This window comes from Melospiza melodia, chromosome 6 (assembly GCF_035770615.1).
Source record: "Melospiza melodia melodia isolate bMelMel2 chromosome 6, bMelMel2.pri, whole genome shotgun sequence".
Lineage (NCBI taxonomy): Eukaryota > Metazoa > Chordata > Aves > Passeriformes > Passerellidae > Melospiza > Melospiza melodia.
Genome location: NC_086199.1, coordinates 53,852,290 through 53,873,198, shown reverse-complemented (window position 1 = coordinate 53,873,198; position 20,909 = coordinate 53,852,290). Strand labels below are relative to the sequence as shown.

At 46.6% G+C, this 20,909-nt stretch overlaps 1 protein-coding gene and 1 long non-coding RNA gene across 6 annotated transcripts in view; both read right to left on the bottom strand.

The window, feature by feature from the left end:
* Positions 1-17,140, bottom strand: part of ANO1 (anoctamin 1) — a 70,563-nt gene extending 53,423 nt beyond the window's left edge. For all 5 annotated transcript variants that reach the window (XM_063158192.1, XM_063158188.1, XM_063158189.1 and 2 more), the window contains exon 1: positions 17,021-17,140. In XM_063158192.1, the coding sequence (XP_063014262.1) occupies positions 17,021-17,078 (58 nt within the window). In that variant the 5' untranslated portion in view covers positions 17,079-17,140. The remainder of the gene's footprint in view (positions 1-17,020) is intronic.
* A 2,040-nt stretch (positions 17,141-19,180) lies between these two features.
* LOC134419802 (uncharacterized) lies at positions 19,181-19,865 on the bottom strand. Its single transcript, XR_010028169.1, has 3 exons — positions 19,763-19,865; positions 19,385-19,578; positions 19,181-19,279 (listed from the first exon to the last, which is right to left on the bottom strand). It is a non-coding gene; the product is annotated as an uncharacterized LOC134419802 (long non-coding RNA).
* Positions 19,866-20,909: the final 1,044 nt, after the last annotated feature.

Below are 20,909 nucleotides of genomic sequence, written 5' to 3'. Positions count from 1 at the left end.
GGCTGGGGTGCCTGTTGACTCAGTGCAATTTGAGTCACAGGCACAGCCTGGGTGACACTGCCAGCTCCTGCTCCCACCAGCAGGCACAACACCGAGGGCAGGACGTGTCAGTCCTGATGGGGGAGAGCACAAACCTGTGGGTATCTCAGCAGGCCCTTTGTCTTGCTGATGCTAAGGAAGATTTCCCAGGATGGGCAGGTCTGGTTCATCACTGCCTAAGCTGTGGGACCAAGCTGAAAAGGTGTTCCCAAAAGCATAAGTGGGGACAGGATGAGGAACACAAAGCCAAAGGACAGAAATTTGGAGACTTTCAAGCTTCTCTAAACATACTTCCTTACGTTTCCATTTAGCAGTAAAATATTCTCCTGTAACACCCTTCACCAGAAAGTCACCTGAAACAACATAAAGAACTAAAAAGACAGCTAAAAGCACAACTAAAAAGACAGGTAAGGTTTTTCCAAGACTGCAGCTGAATGAAATATGTGAAGACAAAAGCCACTACAGGGCAGGAAAGAACCATGCCAACAGCACCATCAATCCATCCATTTACACAAGAAATAATGTCCATGTGATACACTTCATTTTCACTCTCTGCAGCCAAGCCATGGGACGTGGATTTTCTCAGTATCATGATGTGACCTTTGCTGGGCATCAAAAAACACACAATAATCTTCAAAATACCATGAAAATTCAGAAATGCTATTAACAACAAAAAGTGTTTCCCCCTCCAATATTTCCCATTTACATTTCCTGTGCTCTGAAGTTTAAAATTCCTATGAAAGTCCCATCTGGGGGCATGGAGAACACAACTGGAAGAGGTCCACCAAAAATTAACATAAAGATAAATTTTTAGAGCACTCTCTCTATAATAAACTACAAGACAGCACGTGCTGCCAGGATTACCCTTCAGGAACAATATGTGCCAGCACCTTTTGGACTGTTATGAAATTGGCCATTAAATTTAAGCACTTTGGAGGATGGAGAAGAGCCCATGGCTCGCAGGTTTTAATATTTTGCTGAAGGGGGGTTAAGAGTGTGTGTGACAGCCCCAGGGATGAGCACAGCACATGGGAACAGCCTTGGATGAAGCTGCTCATGTTCCCTGTTACATCCACACTCTAGGAAGTAGAGCTTTTCAAATTTAACCAGATTAACCAGTGGTCCTCACTAACCCAGCCACCCTTAAGGATATCTGACCCAGGGCACGGAGTGGGGCTCCAGAGGGGACAGGGGCGCTCTCAGTTGCAGGCATGCACGGGCTTGCTGCCACCAGAGTGTCCTGACACGTGTCCATCATGTCATTTTCAAAACAGCTGCTGCCCATGGGTGCTGCTGGAGTGTTTGATTACATGGAACAAGCACTGAGGGCCCAGTGCTGCTCCAGCTCCCACGCTGGGCTCCTGTCCCCCCAGGTGACACAGCAGAGCGACAGGGTGCAGGTGTCACCTGCAGGGTGGCTCCTTCCTGGCGCCCACACCATTCATCTCCTGCTGGAGTCCATCCCCTGCTGTGCTTCTGGAGCCAACCAAACATGCAGCACGTGAAATCTGAACATGCAGCACCGCAAACATCGGTTTCCTTCCCTTAAGAGGCAAAGGAAACAGCTCTCATTTTATTTTCAGGGTGCAACAGCAGGCAGCACCAAGGAAAACAGAGGCAGGAATACCTTTCTAAAGCCCTTTCCAAAAACACTTGCCATCTGCATGCTGGATGATGGACCATGTCCACACACTGTGTGATTCCAGCAGCAGATTTCAGGGATTTCACATTTCTGAAGCAGTTGGGAGTCAAATATTTTTGCAGCCTGTAATTCTTTCAATCAATTACTGCCTACAGAAATATTAGAAATCCTACAGTTCATAATTCTTAAGGTCCAAATTCATTATTTGAACACCTAAATCTGCTGAGACAACATGCACCTTCTCCTCTGCCCTAAAAAGGGTTCCTGGAGCCCCTGCAGCAAACTCCCAGGCAGCAAGCTCTGTTCACATGGAAATGTTAAAGAAGAGCAACAATATCAGAGTGCCCCTATGTTTATAATTATAGCTTTAATAACATTCCACCTCCTTTCTAATTTTTCCCCCAGGTTCCATTTTTGGCCTGTTCTCAGTGACAGCCTCTCACAGGCATTTCCAAACTACAACACATACTTTGGTCAACTATCAGTTTCACTTACTCCACACTGATTTTTACTTGATGGCAGAATTTAATTTTTTTCCGGGTGGGGCTGTGAGTTATTCCCTCATAAAGAATAAAGCATTTGAAGGCTAAGTGCTTTCAGAAAGATTTAGCAGGTTTTCATCATCCAGGTTCCCTTTTATCTGGAGTTTTTGATGGGTTGAAGTTTTACATGGATAGAGGAAGGAACGACAGGATTGAAGTTTTAAGGTGTATGATTGCAGAGTAAATTAGGGTGGAATGAAACAGCACTGCCAAGTCCAAGGAAAGGTAAAGGCTGCATGAAGCAGACTCAATCAATGAGTGATTGATCAAGAGTTGAAGCAAGAGAATGCTGAGGAGTGGGGCAAGATCTCCTAATGAGCTAAAGCAGGTATTGCTCAAGGTCCCTGCTCCTGAAACCACACACAGTGGAAAGCAAAGCAAGGGCTCAGAAATGCTTCAGTTATCACCCTCATGGGCCAAGTTCATCCTTTTACTGTATAAATTCAGTGAAGCAAGGTGGCTCTTATCCTCTTCTTTCCACAGAATTTTTTCACCCTATCTCACACTGCTGTGCACCACCACTAAAATGCTGAAAATGCAAAGTGAAACACTTGTTCACAGAAATTTTGACAAACCCTCAGTGCAAGACACCAGCTGGAGCAGAGTGTGCTGCATTCACTTTGGCTCATGTTTTACAAACCAGCCTCTCAAGCCTCACTTTACCAACCAGTGTGGAACCCAGAAGTTATGGATATGAAAGAAAACTCTTCGGGGCTAGGCAATCCTCCCTCTGCTTGGGTCAGACTCCTTGCTCTCTCCTCAGTCACACCTGGAGGCAGCCTGGAGATCCAGCCTGGAGATCCAGCCTGGAGGAATGCACTGATTCCCCACAGTGAATTTCTGTGCCCTCCAAATGGGGTGAGTAAATATTCCCTAAATAAAAATTACCTGTGGGTCGTGCCATGGATGTAAAACAAATCAGGCTGCGCAAGATGAGAAGCTGGAAAAGAGAGAGATCACCCAGATCTGCCCTCTTCCAAGAACTTTTTAAAAAGATCCTTTTCCCCCCAGAAGCAGCCTCTCTGGGCCACCCAGATGCCCCAACATGGGTCCAAGAGGATTTTTACATTCCTGGGCACAGCACATGGCACAGGGATGGGGTACATCTCCTGCATCCAACGAACTGACCCTCCAACAGCATCCATTGCTTCCTTCCCAAACATAACCAGCTACTTACTCCATATCCCCAAATTTCACAAAAAAAAAAAAAAAAAAAAAAAAAAAAGCTCTTTCTTTTTCATGAAAATGAGAAAGTAAAAGAAAAGAAAAAAGGAAAAAAATAAAGGAACCAAGAAAGAAAAAGAACAGACACAAAATTAAACAATCTACCTTAAAATAAACTCTGTGGTATTATCTGTCTCTTGTCAAAAAGTTATTAGGGAATAAAAGTGACAGACTGTCTACTGAGACACATCCCATGACCAAGTGACACACCTAAAACTTGTCAAAGACTTCCCTCTGTTGATGTGTCTGCTTATCCTGAGTGCCCACACGTGTTACATTACTGCATACTCTCGCAGGGTGGGAGCTCTTGATTTATTTGTTGCAGAGAAAGAACATTTCTTTCCCCCACCTGATTTCACCCTTCTGATGTGACAGGTCTTTGTCTGTTCCTCACATAAACCAGAGGAGTCCTCGACTAAAACCAGACTCCGTGTAATTATTTTCCCTTAAAAATAAAGTCAATAACACTGGCAAATATGAACAAAACTGGAACTGATCTATCAAAGAACTGTAAACAAATTTTCCTCCAGTGCACATTCTTCACATTGAGGAATTACTACTGGTCAGTATTAAAAGCAGACAAATGATGTGGTGCTTTGGTGAGAGAGGGGATGGAACAACTCATGTGGACGAGATACAGAAAGGGGAGAAGGAGATGGGGCCTCAGCCCAGACAGCAATTAGCTTTTGGGAACTCGGTGTCTGGTGTCCAGCCCTGCACGTAGGGCCCCTGCAGAACATCTCACATCAGAGCTGAGCACCAGGCTCGCCCAGCTCTGCCTGAAACCTGGGCTCTGACCACAGCTTTGATGTGGCTCTGCACTGGGTACGTTCCCATGAAGTTTCAATTCTTGTTAAAACTGCGGGAGGGAGGAGCAAGGACACCGGGAGGGCTCAGGAGAGAAGTGCTGCTCTGGGGGCAGTCTGGAAAGGGTTTCCTCTGCAGTGGAACCAAAAACATTCAGAGGGATTTAAAAACTGTTTGCAGATGAATAGCTGTACTTTTTTTTCTGAGGAGAAACTTTAAATGAAAATTAAACTGAGCAAATAAAGCAGGCTAGAGCTATTGAAATAGAAAGTGTACGGATCATGGGAAGGGGAAAAGAGCAGGAGAAATGCTTCACACTGGAAGGTGAACCCAGGAGGGCAAGTACACAGGAGATGGAGCCTGAGCAAGAGCAAACTGTGTGTCAGAAACCAGTCTACACCACATCAGCTGGACAGATAGAGAGAGAGATCTTACCTGTTAACATTGCTGAGACCAGATTCAGCACAAAGATCCATTCTGTTTCTTCATTACCTCCTCTTGGAGAGCAACTGAAACTCTCTTTTCCACACCATGAATATCTACTTTTATTTGCTTTTGCCTCAATGCAGCCTGAGTGATGTCATGGTAACCCAACAACATCAAAATGTTTTTTTCCCAATGCTGTGAGGAATCCATAGGCCAGGGTACCAGAATTTCCTGCCTTCCTGAACTGTTCCTCAGAGCATCCCACCACCAACACAGCACTGCTTCATGGGATTCCATCACCCAGTGCTATTGAGTCAACCAGAAAAGAAAAGTGCCTTCAAACATGAAGTGAAGAAAAATCCATCTTCTTCCCAGAAGGAAGTGCAGGGGGCAGCTCAAAGCTGAACCTTAAGAAAACCCTGGTCACAGAGAGTTTTGCCTTTTAATATGGTTTAGATCAAAATCCTATCTGTCTCCACAGCTTTGATGAAAGTCTTGTTTTCCGTGTCAACCGAAAGCACTGAACTAAAACAAAGAACTTGACACACGTACATGTCTCCAATGTACAAACAACTGGCTGTTTCCATAGAAAAACCAGAGAACAAACTGAAATAACTCTAAAAAAAATGAATTCCGGGTATTGTAATAAAGGCCACATGGTCTGTTCAAATGAGTGCAGAACTGGAGGGGCAAAACTGATCAGTTTTACCCAAACACCAATACTGATTTCATCTCTTACTTCATCTCCTCTTCATCCCAGGACATTCCTGTGCAAACTGCAGGACTCACCTCTTACTCAGCAGAGCATTGGCGGAATTAATTATTGAGCATTTAATTAAATCAAACAGTGAATGAACATACCCTGGAGTACGAGTTCATGGAAAACACAAAGCAAACCCAACATCATCGACTGGATTTTTGTGGTTGAATCCAAATCTCTTATCTGTACTCACTGGAACCATTCTGGTCTGGGCTGCACACAAACTTATTTTGTACACCAGAGTCAAACACAGTTCAACAAAGCAGAAAATCAACAAAAACACCATTTGGAAGCTGGATATTACAAACACCTCTTGCAAGATTTTAATACCATCAGATTCTGGATTTTGCCCTGATTTGGGAATAAAGTGATATTCTGAACCCCATCTTACAAATCCCACAAGCCCAAACTCAACCTTTCCTCCACTGGGCATCACTATCAGCAAAAAGTTACGGATCAATAATGCTGGCACTGCAAGTCCAAGCAAGGAATAGTACTGGCAAAGGCTTTGGATTTGAGCTGAAAACCCATTTAGTTAAGAATATTTTATTGTGGAAAAGCACGTGGAAACAGAAAATAAGTTAAAATGATAAAGGGACATGAATAGAAAAGCCGTGGTTATAAATGGAACAGTCGCTGTGAGCAGACAGTTCTGTACATCCACATCTGCTCCAGTTCAAAGTAGTTCATGTGAACCAGGGGAAGGAACTATTTTTTCCTTCAGTGCTGCAAACCTATCTGCAGCCTGGCCAGGGCACAGGGTAGGAAGAGGCAGAAACCACCATCACTGGCTCAATCCAAGTTTCAATGAGATGGAGCTGCCACCAACATCTCTCCTTGCCTTTCCCGATTTTCCCTCCCATATTAAAACACACTTAGGAGAGAACAGCAACATTTGCAAACACTTGTGGCAATTAAAGCTGTTTGTTTTTGCTAAAACCAAGCTTAACAAAAGCTCTGTTTTTGTTCCTCTGCTCTCAGAGAGTTTCTGTTTCACAACTGTCCCTTCTGGGGCCGCTTTGATGAAAACGTGGGAAAAGCAGGCAGAGCAGTTAAACAGGGAAATTATATATATATATATATATAAATAACGGGGCTGCTCCAGGACTCATTCAGGTTCCAGAGGAGCTCAGATTTCCTGCCTGTGGATAGCTGAAACATTTTATCTACCCAGTTTGGTCTTTGTTTCTCTAATATCCTCTTTTCTCCTACCTTTAAATCTTAAAAATTATTTTTAAAAAAAAGTAACAAAGTAACAAAGAAAGCAGTGGCAAGAAAAATGTGGTGCAAAGAAACAGAAAGAGCGCTCAAAAAAGGGTGAAAGCTGGAATTAGCTCCCTGTTTTGCTCTGACAGCAACTCCATACTTCAGAGGAAAGACACTCCCGTGTAATAATCTGGTCATGAAAAGTATTTATTTGCCTACTAACGTTATTAAATGACTACACACATACAATCCATGGGATTTAAAAGCTTTTTTTTTTTTCCTTTTAGCATCAGATCATTCACATTGAGGTTGAAATATGTTTATAGGGTCCCTGAGTTTATCTGCCGCAGGAAAAACATAAAACTTCCCGCAAACAACTCTGCTCCTGGCGGAAAACCCACCCGAGTCAGTCAATACCCAGTAATTGCTGGACTGAAATCAATCACAAGCTCCCAGGAACTGCTTCAGCTGGGTTTTGCTTTAAAGACTCAGTGCTGTGACTGATGGGAAGCTGAAATCCTCAGCCACCATTAGACATTGCTTCCAAACTGGATGGCAAAGCCTCCGCCGGAGCAGAGCTGACAAGAAGCTCCCCAAAAGGCAGAGATCTTCCACCAAAGAATCCTTAAAAACCCTGACACAGAGGCACAGAGAGTGAAGGGGCAGGGCTGGGGTGTCAAATGCTGCTCCTGCCAGGTGGAGAAAGCTCTGTGGAGGGTGGGAAGCTGCTGCAGATTCCCTTGGGCACAGGGGCATGGACACAAGGCACGCGCGAGGGTCTCCTGCCCAGCTGCCCACCTGCCACCAAAACCAGGGCTGTTTGTGCACTTAAGTGCTTGTCTGGATGAGGGCCAGAGGGCACAGGGAATTGCAGGACACAGCCCTCAGGAGCTATTCTGAGAAAATCTACTGAAGAGGGAGAAAAAGAAAAGTTTTCGTTAATTTTTACTATCAAGACAACAGAGATCTTGTTTTGGAATCGACAATCTGGTTCTTTTAACTGAGAGCTTCTTAGCAAGATGCTACAAAGAGAAGCTTTAAAAATTAAATTATTTCATCTGCCATTTAGGAACTATTAGCTTTAAAAGGCTTAGATTTGATTTCTATGCCTCTGGTATGTAACCATGTTTAAAATCTAAACCAAAACCTGTTTCTGCTCTTCCTCTGATAATTAGTAGACGGTCTTTGGTTTTCATTATCCAACTATTCATTTATATTGTCAGATGAGCTTAAATGGTTAAGATTATTCAAAAATACTTTATCATAACACACAAAAGACAAGTCATTATGGCACTGTAAGAACAGAGCACAATTTCTCTTGCTGCCAATGACTTGTCTTTATTTTCAGCATGTTTGAGAGAGCAGATTCATTCTCAAAAGAAAATAATCAGCTGCAAATTTACAAAATAAGCTATTTAATTTTGAGTTATTTAATTTTATATTTATTTTATATATAATTTATTTTGAGCTATTTAATTTTTACAGTGTGATGGCACTCCTCAGTCCCCTACAAAGTAAGCAGCAGAGTGAATAAGTTTGACAGTTCAAACTCCATTTCTGAAGAAAGGAGCACCTAGAACAGTTTCACCCTGTGTGATCTGGGCCAGACACAGAGCACTCTGCTTCTCCCTCACCTACACAGTGCACAGGGTCTCACCCTGGACAAATGTTCTCTTCTCTCAGCTGGACCCATTTCAAGGGAACTGAAATGACAGTTCTTGTTCTCCGTTGCCTGTCAAACCCATAAATTCAACATTTTCATTCTTGTCATAGGCCAGAAGTTCTGAAACTTGAATGCAATGCAAATGGAGTGATGGGCTATCATGATGTCTCCCTAAAGTTTGTGAAGTCCCCCAAGACCTGTGGATACAGAAATGCCTTCTAAAGCATACACGAAAGGGCTGGGACACGATTTTGGTGTCCAGCCTCTTAACCTGGGAGTCAAAGGAGGATCTCCTGTGTATCCTTGAGTACAAGTGTTCAGAAACAGGATCTGCTCCTATTCCAAAAGCCCAAACATCATTTAACACCTCAGAGCACACAAAGTCAAATATTTCTCCAAAATGCCGGAATGTGAAATCCGTGGCACAGGAAGAGTTGTCTCTGTTAGCTGAAGTGTGTCCTGGCAAGGCACCTCAAGCTGCTCTCTCCTGCCTTTAGCTGGCCTCAGCTTCCTGGCAAATGGATTATTGACAGCAATAAAGATTCAAAGATGAAATAACATCTCAAATCTATGCCCCTGTCAGTGCCCATGCTATACCCTAAAAGACAAATTGTGGCAGCCTGCAAACAAAGCCCTGCTGATACAGTGCTGAGTCCCAAAACCCCAGAAACCTTGAAATGAAAATTAAGGATTTCTCAACTCACACCCTCTGTACAATCAGTTATGCTGATTAAAAAAAAATTGACTATGTGGACACTCACTCTTCATTATTCTGTTTGCCACTTAGAGAGGTACTCCCAAGATATATCCTGGCAAAGGAAATGATGCTCAGCATCTTTTAACTTAGATTACTCACCATTTTTAATGAGTGAACAAAATCACAGCATCTCCTGCTACTGTTGTACAGAGGCAGCCTTAAATTTCACCCAAAGGAGACCTCTACCTAAAATTCCTGATAACAGTAATTTATTTTCAGATCTGTTTAATTCAAATTTATGGTTGGTTTGGGGCAGAAGCATGATGAACTGACTGCAGGCCCTAGGAGAATAAATTTGGGAGCACACATTGCTTGAGCTGATTAAAGAAGAGTAAATGCTGCTTTGGATGTTGGGCTGACGAACCTTAGGGATAGTGTGAGAGGAATAATTGACTGGAATCTCACACTTTTATTATTTATTATTTATGGAATCTCAAAGTCTTTTATTACTTTAGTGATCAATTAACCTTAAGAATTCCACTTCTGATGATTTATTTTTTTTTAACTCTTTGCACAGAGCCGCAAGGTCTGACCACACTGGAGGCAGATGCAGAGAGCAGCTTTCCCCTGCATGCTGCCCATGCCACATGTGGGACCCTGAGGCACAGCCCCAGAGCCAGCCCTTTCCCTCACTGACCCCAGAGCTGCAGCTCCCACACCTGGCGAAAATCCTGGAAAAAGCCTGGCTCCACATCCTCGCTCTGTGACTCAGGCTCATTTCTGTTTATACTCTTGTGAGCTGAAGAATGATGATGACTAGTAGCTATATAGATAAATAAAGTATATTAAGTCACAGGAAGTAAAAAGGGAAAACCATTAATTTATTTTTAGAAACCTGTTCTTGCCATTCATCAGAAGAAGAACATCCAAAAGTTTTGCAGTGAGATACAAGCATCTGGATGGGGTTTGCTGACCACATACCAGCGTTCAGACTGCTCACAGGGAAGCATTTGCCTTCTTTAGGCCAGTCCCAGACTCCGTGCCAGGAGCAGAGGATACAGACAGTAACGGAGTAGTTTCCACTAGCAGGACAGGGGGCTGTCACCACACAGCCTACAGCTGCTTGCTCTCCCCTCCCAGTGCTCCTGCAGTGGATCCCTCCCTCCAGATGCACCTTGGCACCAGCTGGTCCATCACAAATAGGAAATGGATAGGAGGGCGAGTGCTGTCCACACAGCTCCCATCAGCAGTGCCCACAGCAGGTCAAACACCAAGGAAAACATCCCAAGGTCCAGGTGGACAGCCCAAGGTCCTGCACCCAGCTGGGGCAATGCCCAGGTGCAGGGAATGGTCTGAGAGCAGCCCTGAGGAGGGGACGGGGGCTGCTGGATCAAGGGAAACCCAGCTTGGGGTGTCAAGGTGTGCTGGCAGCCCAGAGAGCCAAACGTGTCCTGGGGTGCCCCAAAAGCAGTGTGGCAAGCAGGGTGAGGGAGGGGATGCTTCCCCTCTGCCCTGGGGCCCCTACATGGAAAGGATGTGGACGTGCTGGAACAATTCCAGAGGAGGCCATGGAGACTCCCCAAGGGCTGGAGCCATCCATGGCGCCAGGCTGGGAGAGCTGGGGCTGCTCAGCCTGGAGAAGAGAAGGCTTTGGAGAGACCTCAGAGCTTCTTCCACTGCCCAAAGGGGATCCAGGAGAGCTGGAGAGGAACTTTGGAAAAGGGTCTGGAGTGCCAAGACAAGGGGGAATGGCTTCAAAAAGGTAGGGCAGGTTCAGGTGGGATATTGGGAAGGAACTGCTCTCTGTGAGGGTGGTGAGGCCCTGAAACAGATTTCCCAGAGAATCTATGGCTGCTTCATCCCTGGAAGTGTCCAAGACCAGGCTGGACAGGGCTTGGAGCACCCTGGGATAGTGGAAGATGTCCCTGCCCATGGCAGGGGGTGGAACAAGATGATCTTTAATGCCCTTTACAACCCACACCACCCTAGGATTCTGTGACCGTGGCAGTGCTAATCAAAACCAAGGAGGTGATTAAATCTGGATGCTCAACTCCCAAACACTGCATGAACTCAGGACACCCACACACCCCTTGCTTCCCCTCCTCTTGCTGGTTTGCCAAAACAGCACCAATCCAGCAGTGGAAAACCTTTTGGGGCCAACAGCGCCGTGCTGCACTCGTGGCTGAATTTAAAGGGATTTGCATAAAAGCTTCCATCTCTTGTGGCCTGCAGAAGTTATTTCTTTTCTGGGCAGTCATACCACAATCATAAAGTCACACCATATTTTGAATCTTTGCCTTCCAAAATCCGGGAAGAATTGCAAGGCACACTCACTGACATGTCGTGTGGTGCGTGGGCAGCCAAGATGCCAAAGTGCTAATGGTCAGACACAAATACTCAGGGGGTTTTTCTCTGACTGTTAGAGCTGCTCTGGACAAGTGTCTTTAACTACCCCTACTTCAAAGTAGTAAAAACCCTACAACTTTGAATGATGTTTAGTCCTGAAACTTCCACTTTGGCTCCCTTTCCACTTCTAAAGAAAAATTATAGAACTCCTACAGTATCATGTTGAAAAGTAGAGTTTTAAAATGTATTCAGAGTTCATTATTTTACCTCCATGATGTCACTGAAGTCACTATCTGCTCACTTTTTCTATTCAATTTTTAACAGTGTGTCCTGAATCTGCACTGAAAATGTAATTTAGTAGCTAGACTTTTCCCTTTTTTCACTAATTGAATGCTGTGAAATGTATTTCTCTCTCCCTGGCACATTTTCTCTTAGTAAACCTTACTTATCAACACACAGATCCCTATTGCACATTGCAAGCTTGTTCTGCAAGCAGGATATCAGCTGACGTCAGTGAAGATGTACAAGGGGCACCAAATATTTTGCAACATGTTTAGAAAACATTTAGAAAACAAGAGATTTTTCTTGTTTTAGTCTGTACTCATCAGGATACAAATAGAGGGAGAGGTAAACCAGCAGGACAGGGAGCCAGGAATACATAACTCAGATTGTTGTGTACCACTAATGTCACAATAGAAGTCCAAAAATTTATAGGATATGAAAAGAGCAGATAATGCCTGCTAACCACTTAGGCTTTTCATAACAGAGTTCAGGTTTTAAAACTCCCTCAGAGCACTTAGAGTTTTGTGGAAAAAGTCATAGGTGCTTGTGTCAGTTTGAAAAAAGAAAAGGTTCTGCCTTTCAGAGCTGCAGTCTGGAAGGCCATCTCAGTAATTGTATACATTATTAATATACCACTGATAGGAACCAGAATGTACATCCAGGTCCTTGCACAGATAAAGAGCTGCCAAGAATAAATCAGATATGTAGATAAGGTAAGCAGGCAAAGATATTAAAGAGGAATGGCACCGGGTCTGGTGTTACTGCTATCTTTCCATCAGTTCAAATCTGGAAAGAGTTTCTCTAATGGCTGGAAGGACAGACTGCCAGCAGAAGGTCCAAAAAATGTGAACTGTCGGAGTCAGAAGAAGACAGCAAACACTGGCATGTGGGCCAGCCGCAGAGGAGAGCAGGGACAAGGCACTGGAAAGAGCAAAGGAAGCTGGAACATGGAGCGCACGGAGCAGCACAAAGGGCACGGAACAAAGGCGAGGTGAGGACAGAGCAGGACAGGGAGCAGGACACGGTTCAGCTGCTGCAGAGAAAGGCTGGAGGATGCAGGGAGGTTAGGGGGCAGGGAGAAGGGCTGGCCCTCCCACCAGGATGTAGTGCTACTTTCAGAAATAGAGGGATGAGGGATACAAATCAAAGGCTAAACCAAATAAACAAGAGTCTATTTCCCCGAGGGCATGCGGGCTCGCCCAGGACGCAGCCTGGTAAGTAATGGAGGCCAGCAGAGGAGCTCTGCTTCCTGCACATCCCCGAGCCTCACAGACATTATGGTTGTTGCTAAAAGGCCCACACTGACCATAAATTACCTCGCAGGAACAATGGAGACACCACTATCTCTGTGCTCTTCTCAAAGCACCAGAACAAAGTGGCGCAGTGTTAGTGGCATTGCTCACATCTAGCAGCTGGCAAAAGATGACTTAGCACCACTGAAAATAACCCCGTGACAGGGCCCCAGCAAAGCTGCCAACCCCTGAAAATTTGTCATTTGTAAAGCCCCCTCCCCTTGGGATTTGTATCTATGACAGAACCACAAGTCTTGTCCTGATCTCCAGCTGGGCTGCAAACATGGGTGAGGTCGGGGAGGTGAATAACACCATGCCAGCTGAACACCTTCTGCAGTCTCAGAAATCACACACAGCTCTTTCATCCCACTCTGCTGACTTGGCTTTTGTGTAATAAAATGCGAGGCTGTGAGCAGAAGGGCTTTGTCAGAATCCCTGAAAACACTCACAAGAAATAAGGAGAGTGGTGACTTCCATTCCTGGAGCTCACTGAGCCAGTGGCGCACCTACGCCTTGACCCAACAACTCTACATGAAACGCAAGTTTTGTTAGTGTGGATACCTCCAATTCCCAACCATGTTGCTTGAGGACACTGCTAAGGACTTTGGACAGGCTTTCCAGATCTCATCCCTGTGCTGACTGCCCTCTGTGGCAAACGAGGATATTAGCAGAGGAATCAGCCTTCTGAAGGCACAGGGCAGAGATTCCTGAGTACCTGGACGAGAGGGAGCAGGCTGCTGAGCCCTGTGTCTCTTTCCCCAGGAGCCACAGACCTTGCTGTACAGTGTGATACAAGCAGCAATTCAGCACTATGATCTTGGTGAGAACAGCTCCTTCCTGCTGGAGAGGTTTCTGCTCAGGGCTGAGATCCCAGGGGATCTCACCCAGGACCCAGCTGTGTAAGATGCCAAACCAGGCCCAGTTAGTGCCAAGTATCCCCAATAAAACAGGAGTAGGGCCAAACCTGGCTTTCATCAGCCTTTCACACAGTAAAGTCCTCAAGCTTTTCATGCCTATCACAGTCCCTTCCTTTCTTCCTCTGCCCAAAGTGACCCTAATTAAAAGTGAGCCTTATTTTCCAACCACAGCACATCCCCAAGCGTTTCCTTTTCTCAAAACTGCCAGAACCCAAAGGGTGCAATTCGAGTCAGAAGGGACATTTTTCCCTTCCCCATGCCAACAAACACTGCTGCTTCCCAGGGTTACTCTGCTGCCAGCCTTCTGTTTTGGCACAGTGCTCTCCCCCATATTTCACATCACACACGCGTGCGGCCTCAGTGTGCGGCCCCAGAGCTCCCCACCCTCCTGCCAGCACATCCACCACACCTGGCTCCACCGTGCCCCATTCCCCACACCCTGGTGCCCTGTCAGAGCTCCCAGGGGCTGCCAGCCTGGGGCAGGACAGGGAATGCTTCCCCTGGCACATGCCTGCACCAAGCCAGAGCCGCTGCCCTGGCCACGCGCGCGCTCACCCCAGGAATTAATAAGTTATTACGACAAATTAAAATATTAAGTTAATGATGTGCATGACTGCAAGTTACAGAGCTGGAAAAGAAGTCCTAATTAAATCAATACAGTTATTAGTCCCTTGTCATCTCTGATTAATTATTAGCTTAATATGCTCCATCATTTTCACCGTTAATGGAAAGAGCTGCAGCGCTACCAGGAGAAGCGGGGCTGTGCACACCAGAACTCCCAGCTCTGGGCTGATCAAGGTCTTCCAGAGAAGAGAGGAAGAAACATTTCACTTTTGGGGGCACTCGTCTGACAGCATTTAAAGTTGTTTTCAAAGGGGGCAGATGTTTGCTCAGGGGATTTTTGACTGCTGAAAGGTTAAGGGGTAAAGACTTGACTTCTAAAGCTGGGCTTAGTCCCAAGCACTTGTCCTGGAGCCTCCAAGCTTTTCTGTGCAGTGACAGGATATCACCACAGTCCTTTAAGGAGCCAACACGGCCCTGCCTTGCCCCAGAGCCCACCCCAGTGGTGACCCTCACCAGATGCACTCATTAATTCCCCCATGCACAGAGAAGGAGTGGGCACCATAATAAGCTGGCAGGCATCAGCTGTGGCTCCTCAGGGCACAGATGTATCTCGGGACACCTGTCCTTTCATGCCACCGACAGGGCCAAAAATAATGTGCTGAGCTCACTTTTCTCCTTGGTAGTGATAACTGAAACAGTACTTTGGATTCGGGCAACAAATAGTATCGACCCAGAGCCCAGGGGAGCAGAGTTTCCCTTTGGCTTTCCTGTCTTCCATCATCCCTTCACTGTGCCCAACTTTTTCCTAACTCCTTGCAACAAGCAAGTTTCCTTTGCTGTCTGCAGGAGGATTTTTTTGAGTGCAAAAACTTCAAGGATGGGTCTTCACATGTCTCTCCAGCAAGTCCCAAAGTGAATTTGTGCCACAAATGCTGCCATGTCAATAGACAGGAGCTTTGTTTGAGAAACAGCTTTTACAAACAAGCTCTTTTGGGTAAGTTATCAACAGAAATACAAACACACGCTGCTGAGAACAACACTGCTCCTTGAACTCATCAATGAACCTGTTCATGCTGCTAAGGGGTGATTCAGTAAATTAAATAATGTCACTGTAAAAAAATGTGCTTCTCAAAGATAGCAAGTCACTCAAAGGATTTCTCAGGACTCTCACCACCCTACCACTGTGATTACCTTGTGATAAATTGCCACCTGCCCCATGAGTAATGGTAGTTCCCAGTACCATTTTATCATTTAGTCCTCTTACTGATATCTCTGTTATGTACTGCCACAAGGCTTCAGCTTCCCCCATGATCTGCCTGCCTTCCACTGCTGTTGTGCAAAGATGGAGCTCCTTATTTCCAGGAAAAAGTTAAGGTGGGATAAACAGTGTCATGCAGAAACCCTGTCCCCTGCTCCTCAGATATAAATCCCACCTGTTTTCTGCCAGACATTAAAGAAAAAAGTTTAAATTTCTGCCAGACATTAAAGAAAAAAGTTTAAATTCTGGCCCAGATTTGATGAGTAAACAGCATTTCTTCTACAAATGGGCTGAACTCCAGTGAAATATTTGGCTATTTAATGAGCAGGCTCTAGGATAACAGTTTTCGTGGGAATCCAAAAAGTGGGAGTAAAGAAAAGGGCTCCCCGTGCTATTCTTAGCTGCAAACAGCTAGATTTGGAATTTTGATTGTAAAGCATGGAATTTATAAATGGTGCCATGCTAAATTTACTTCATTTGTATACAATTCAGCCGGATAATCAGAAGTGTTCCAGCATGTTCCTGGTTAGCATCTCGGTTCTGGTTTTATTGTCTCCAAGCTGGTAGGAAAAATGCGCGCAGTAAATAGTGCTTGCAAAATTTGTGTCCCAGTGCGTGTGCAGGAGGTTTTCTATACAGAGATTTTATATAAATGTGCGTGTGGGTGCACATGCATGCACACAGACACCCAGCCGTGATTTATTTCTAGAGGGAAGCCAAGGAAATTCCCACCCCCTACCATTTAAACGATCTGCTCTTTGGCTCCAAACATTCTGCAACTTCTCAGCCAAGGAATGTATTTTCCCCTTCCAATATAGATAATTTATTTTGCTGAGCACATTAGTTAATGATAGCGAGCTACATGATTTAGTCAGTTCTGTAAAAACATTACTGACAATCTCAGACAGATCCATTTCATTTAGCAAGTTGGTTTTGTTTTTTTGTTTTTTTTTTTTTTTTTTTTTTAGCTCGTCTTCCGCAGCACGGTGTGAATTAACAGCAATCATCAACTCAAGGATTTGTCACATATACTTCGTACTCCGGCAATTTTTCATAATTAGATTGGCTTCCCGCCGTTAGACGAGCTTTTAATTATGATATTAATATAGGTTAAAAGGACTTTACACCGCTTTACGCTTCGGGGGGCGGGAGGGGGGAAAGCGGGAGGTGGGAGACGAGCTATTTCATTTCGCCGCTACTCCGCGGCGATTATTTCGGGATTTTTAAAAATAGTCGATGAAACGCTAATAATAAATCCCTTATCGGGGCGGCCGGGGCGCTGAGCACGTCCCCGGCCGGGCAGGAGCGCGCCCCCATCCCGCACCTTCCCCAGCGCAGCGGCGGCCGAGACTTACGCGGTCCCCAGGGCGCGGCGGCCGGCAGCCTGCGCAGGTGGATCTCATCCTTCTCCATCGCCCGTCCGAGCTCCGCAGCCCGCCTGCCACTTGGTACCAAAGTGAACTTGCCAGGATCCCTCCTCCCCGCCGCTCCTCCTCCTCCTCCTCCTCCTCCCTCCCCGTTCCCCCTGGCTGCTCCGGGAGCGGCTCCGCGCAGCGCCCCGCCGCCCCCGGGCACACTTTAAATACGAGCGCCGGGCCCGCCGGAGCGCGGCCCTCCGCGGGGAGCCGGCCCTCCTCCCTCCGCCCTGCCCTTCCCTCCCTCTCCTTTCCCTTCCCTGCCGGTGACGCCGCGGCGCTCCCCGCCCGGCCGCCCCCGCGCAATCCCCGCGCAATCCCCGCGCAATCCCCGCGCAATCCCCGCGCGTACCTGCGGCGGCGGCGGCGGCGGCGGGGCTGACCTTGGGCGCGGGGCGGCGGCGCCGGAGCGACGGCGGCAGCTGCGGGCGGGGACAGCGCGGAAAGGTCAGCGCGCCCCGCACCGAGGAACCCCCGCGCCGCTTCCTCGGCCTGGGTTTCTCCTTATTTTCCCCGCACTTTCCCGTTTTTGCCGCGGTGAAAAGGAAAAGCGAGGCTGGGTCTGCTGTTGAAGCCCCAGGTTCGCTCTTCTCTTGCACAAAGTGCGGGCTGGACGCTGCCCGTGTTTGTCACAGCCGCGGTGGGAAAGGTGACGAGATTGCCAGCTGGGAGAGAGTGGGGTTAAAGTTCTCCGTCCCGACTCCCGGGAAAGCTGCTTCTCCCAGGTCTGGTCCAGGAGGGATGCTCTGAATGTAGCCCTAGACACCAACAAGGTCGGGCCCTCAAAGAGCAAATTTTGTAAACTTTTTATCTAGAAATGTGAGGCATAAAATAGCTGGCACTCACTTTTTACACCTCCCGCTGGGTGGCTGCAGTGTTAGTACAGGGGTTTGAGTAGGATTTCAGGCTATTCCCATTTTCAGCACCCCACAGGGATTCCCTGGTCGTCTCCAAAGTTACAGCCTCAGCCCGTGCTGCGCTGCAGAAACCCACTCAGGCAAACCTCACACAGATTTATCTGCACCATTCTCTGACTGCTTTCTCTCTCTTTTCTTTTTTTTTTTTATTTTTTTTAATTTTATTTGTAATCTCAGACCAGCACTTAACCTTCAAAAATGCAAAGCCAGGAGTGTGCAAGGGCTCTGTGAGCAGCAAAGAGGCTCAGCAGGCTTCCCAACTCCTGGCAGGCAGCCCCCAAGTGTCCCACATTGCAAGTTCCTCTCACTGCCGTGCTCCTGCTGTGCCCAGGCCCTTCCTGCTCCCCTGGCATCCAGGGAAATTGCAAGGTGGCATCTTGCTGGTGGCACTCACCCCTAAGCTACACATCATGGTTCTAATTCCACTCTGAATTCCCCTTTGCTACTGAAAACGCAGCGGGTTATGGCTTGGGTATCTCTGTGGGGCTGTTTATTTGGAAAACTGTAAAAACACCTTTCCTGAGTTGGCTGGGGGTTTGACAGCAGAGGCAGAAAACACAGTGTGGTAAATACCTGAACAGTGTGGAAAACTGTGGTAAATCCATGAACAAGGGAATCCATGCATATGGAGTTTCCCTTCATGGAATATGAGCCCTAGAGGCCCTGAGTCAGGATGGTTTCAGGCTACATCTGCTATCTTTTTTCCTCCATTTTAACTTTTGGGCTGGTTTTGGGACAGTTTGGGTGGGACTATTTTTGAAGTGCACATCAGTGGGTTTAATTTTGGCAGGGGAAGGGGTGAGCAGATTGTGTTGCACCGAAGCCTCACTCAGCAGCTCACTTAACCCCCAGATCAAAGGCACTTGGGAACGTGCTCTTTTCCCTCTGCCTGTAACTAATTTATTTTGGATGGAGATCTGCCACAGACCCAAATGTGGGCACGGGACCAACACATATATTTGTTTTACAAATGTGAGACACAAAGAGAGATCTGGGAATTGTGCTGGATTCCAGCATCCCATCTCATCATGACCACAAGCTCCGTGAGCATCTGCTGGATAGAGCTGGGGTGGGAATTCAGCCTGGATGCATGCACAGGGCCTTCATCATTGAAGTGCCACCTTTCCTGGTGCAAAGTAGGCTTTCCCTACTCAAAGTCCAGCCAGAGGTGGATCAGCTGGTTGATGACATCATTTTGTAGCAGGTTTTAGGAAGTTTTTGTCTGATAAGTCAGATTTTGAGAATTAAAATGTGTTTTCAGGTGTGTATTCCAGTTTCACACCTGAAAAAAAAAATAAAGCTGACATTACTGCCTCATTTGAGGTGTTTAAGTCTTAATGAGCAATAATTTATCTTAGTGTCCTGAAAATTAAAATACTTTAATTACCTGGTATATTTTTGTAAGGTCCTGGGCTGACATTGCCCGGATTTGAGTGGAAATGGAAAATTCTCAGCGCAGTGTGGAACCTGTGCTCCACCCTGTAGTGCTGAGAGGCAGGACAACAGATTCCCATCTCAGAGCCCTAGATGAGCTCTGGCAGATCCTTTAACTTCTCTGGAGGAGCCCGTTGTTGGGAACTGCTGTAAAGATAACAGGGAAACCATGAGTCTGGACGGAGCCTGCCCGAGCTCCATCCCCCTCTGCTGCTTCCTCACACCATTCCTTTTACCTGCCAATATTCCCCTGACCCTTCCTGTCAATATTCCCTCCTCTGCATGGACACAAGGGCTTTGTGATTGGGCTAACAAGGGCTGGACCACTCACCTGAGGCGACAGAGCTGCTCTGTGGGACTGCTCAGGCTCCAACAGGCACAGAGGATTTGTCTTCTCAAGAGCCCCACGAGCTAAAATAGGCTGCTGGGATGACAGGAAGCAGAGGCTCCAGCTCCAGTTTTCTTCCTCAGCCTGTGATAAACCCAGCATGCCATCTCAACACATACTTGTGAGAGGGATGGCGAGGGGATGGAGAACCCTCTGTCTGCACAATAAAACAAAAATGCTCTCCCAGCAGCGAGGAAGGCGACAGCGGGGCTTGGCACCCACCGCCACAGCCAGTGCTCTTGCTGGAAATATTTACAGTCTGTGAGATGGATTGTGTGCCTTCTGAACAACAATAATGCAGCTCTGGGCTCCTGTGCTCTGGAGGGGAGGCTCTGTGTGCTCTGGGGAAATGCCTGTGTGTGGCACCTGCCCCACCAGCCCAAATGGCAAACCAACCACCCACCCCTCTGCCTTGGAGTTGCTTCTGGACTATTTTACTAGTTTTCTGAAGTCTTTTACACTTTTGAGCAGGCAGGGATCCAGTGCAGCTCTGCTCTCAGCTGGGGCAGCCAGAGATAAGAGCCCAAATCCCTGGCAGGCACGGGGAGCAGCGTGAACACAATCACATGATGGTGAAACAAGCCCTGGCTGTGACAGCAGCACAGCCCCTGCCCCTCACCTTCCCTGCCGCACACAGCACGCTCCCTGCCTGCCCTGGCCTCACAGGCAGAAATAAAAGAGGATTTGTTGTATAGAATCAGGCTCCAGGGAGCCCTAAAACCGCAGGCAACGCAGGAAAGGTAAACAGAGAGTGATAAGTCACAGTATGGAAGCTAAGGCATGCCCAGAGGAATTAGCAGGTGGCAAGATTAAATAAATAGGATGAGTGTTTTTGCCATGTAATGCACTGAAACCATAGGATTATTAAGTAAATTACTATATACTAGCGAATAGAACAAAACTGTACACAGAATACAGAACACTGTTGCATTGTCATGAGATACAAGTTAAGCCAAAAGCTTTTTTTTTTTTTTGAAAAAGGATGAGAAATATTTACCAAAAAATGCTCTGAAGACATCTACTGTACAAAGGAGTCCGGCTGTAATTTTCAGCTTAATATGGTCTCAAAGCTCTGATGGTTGGAGAGACA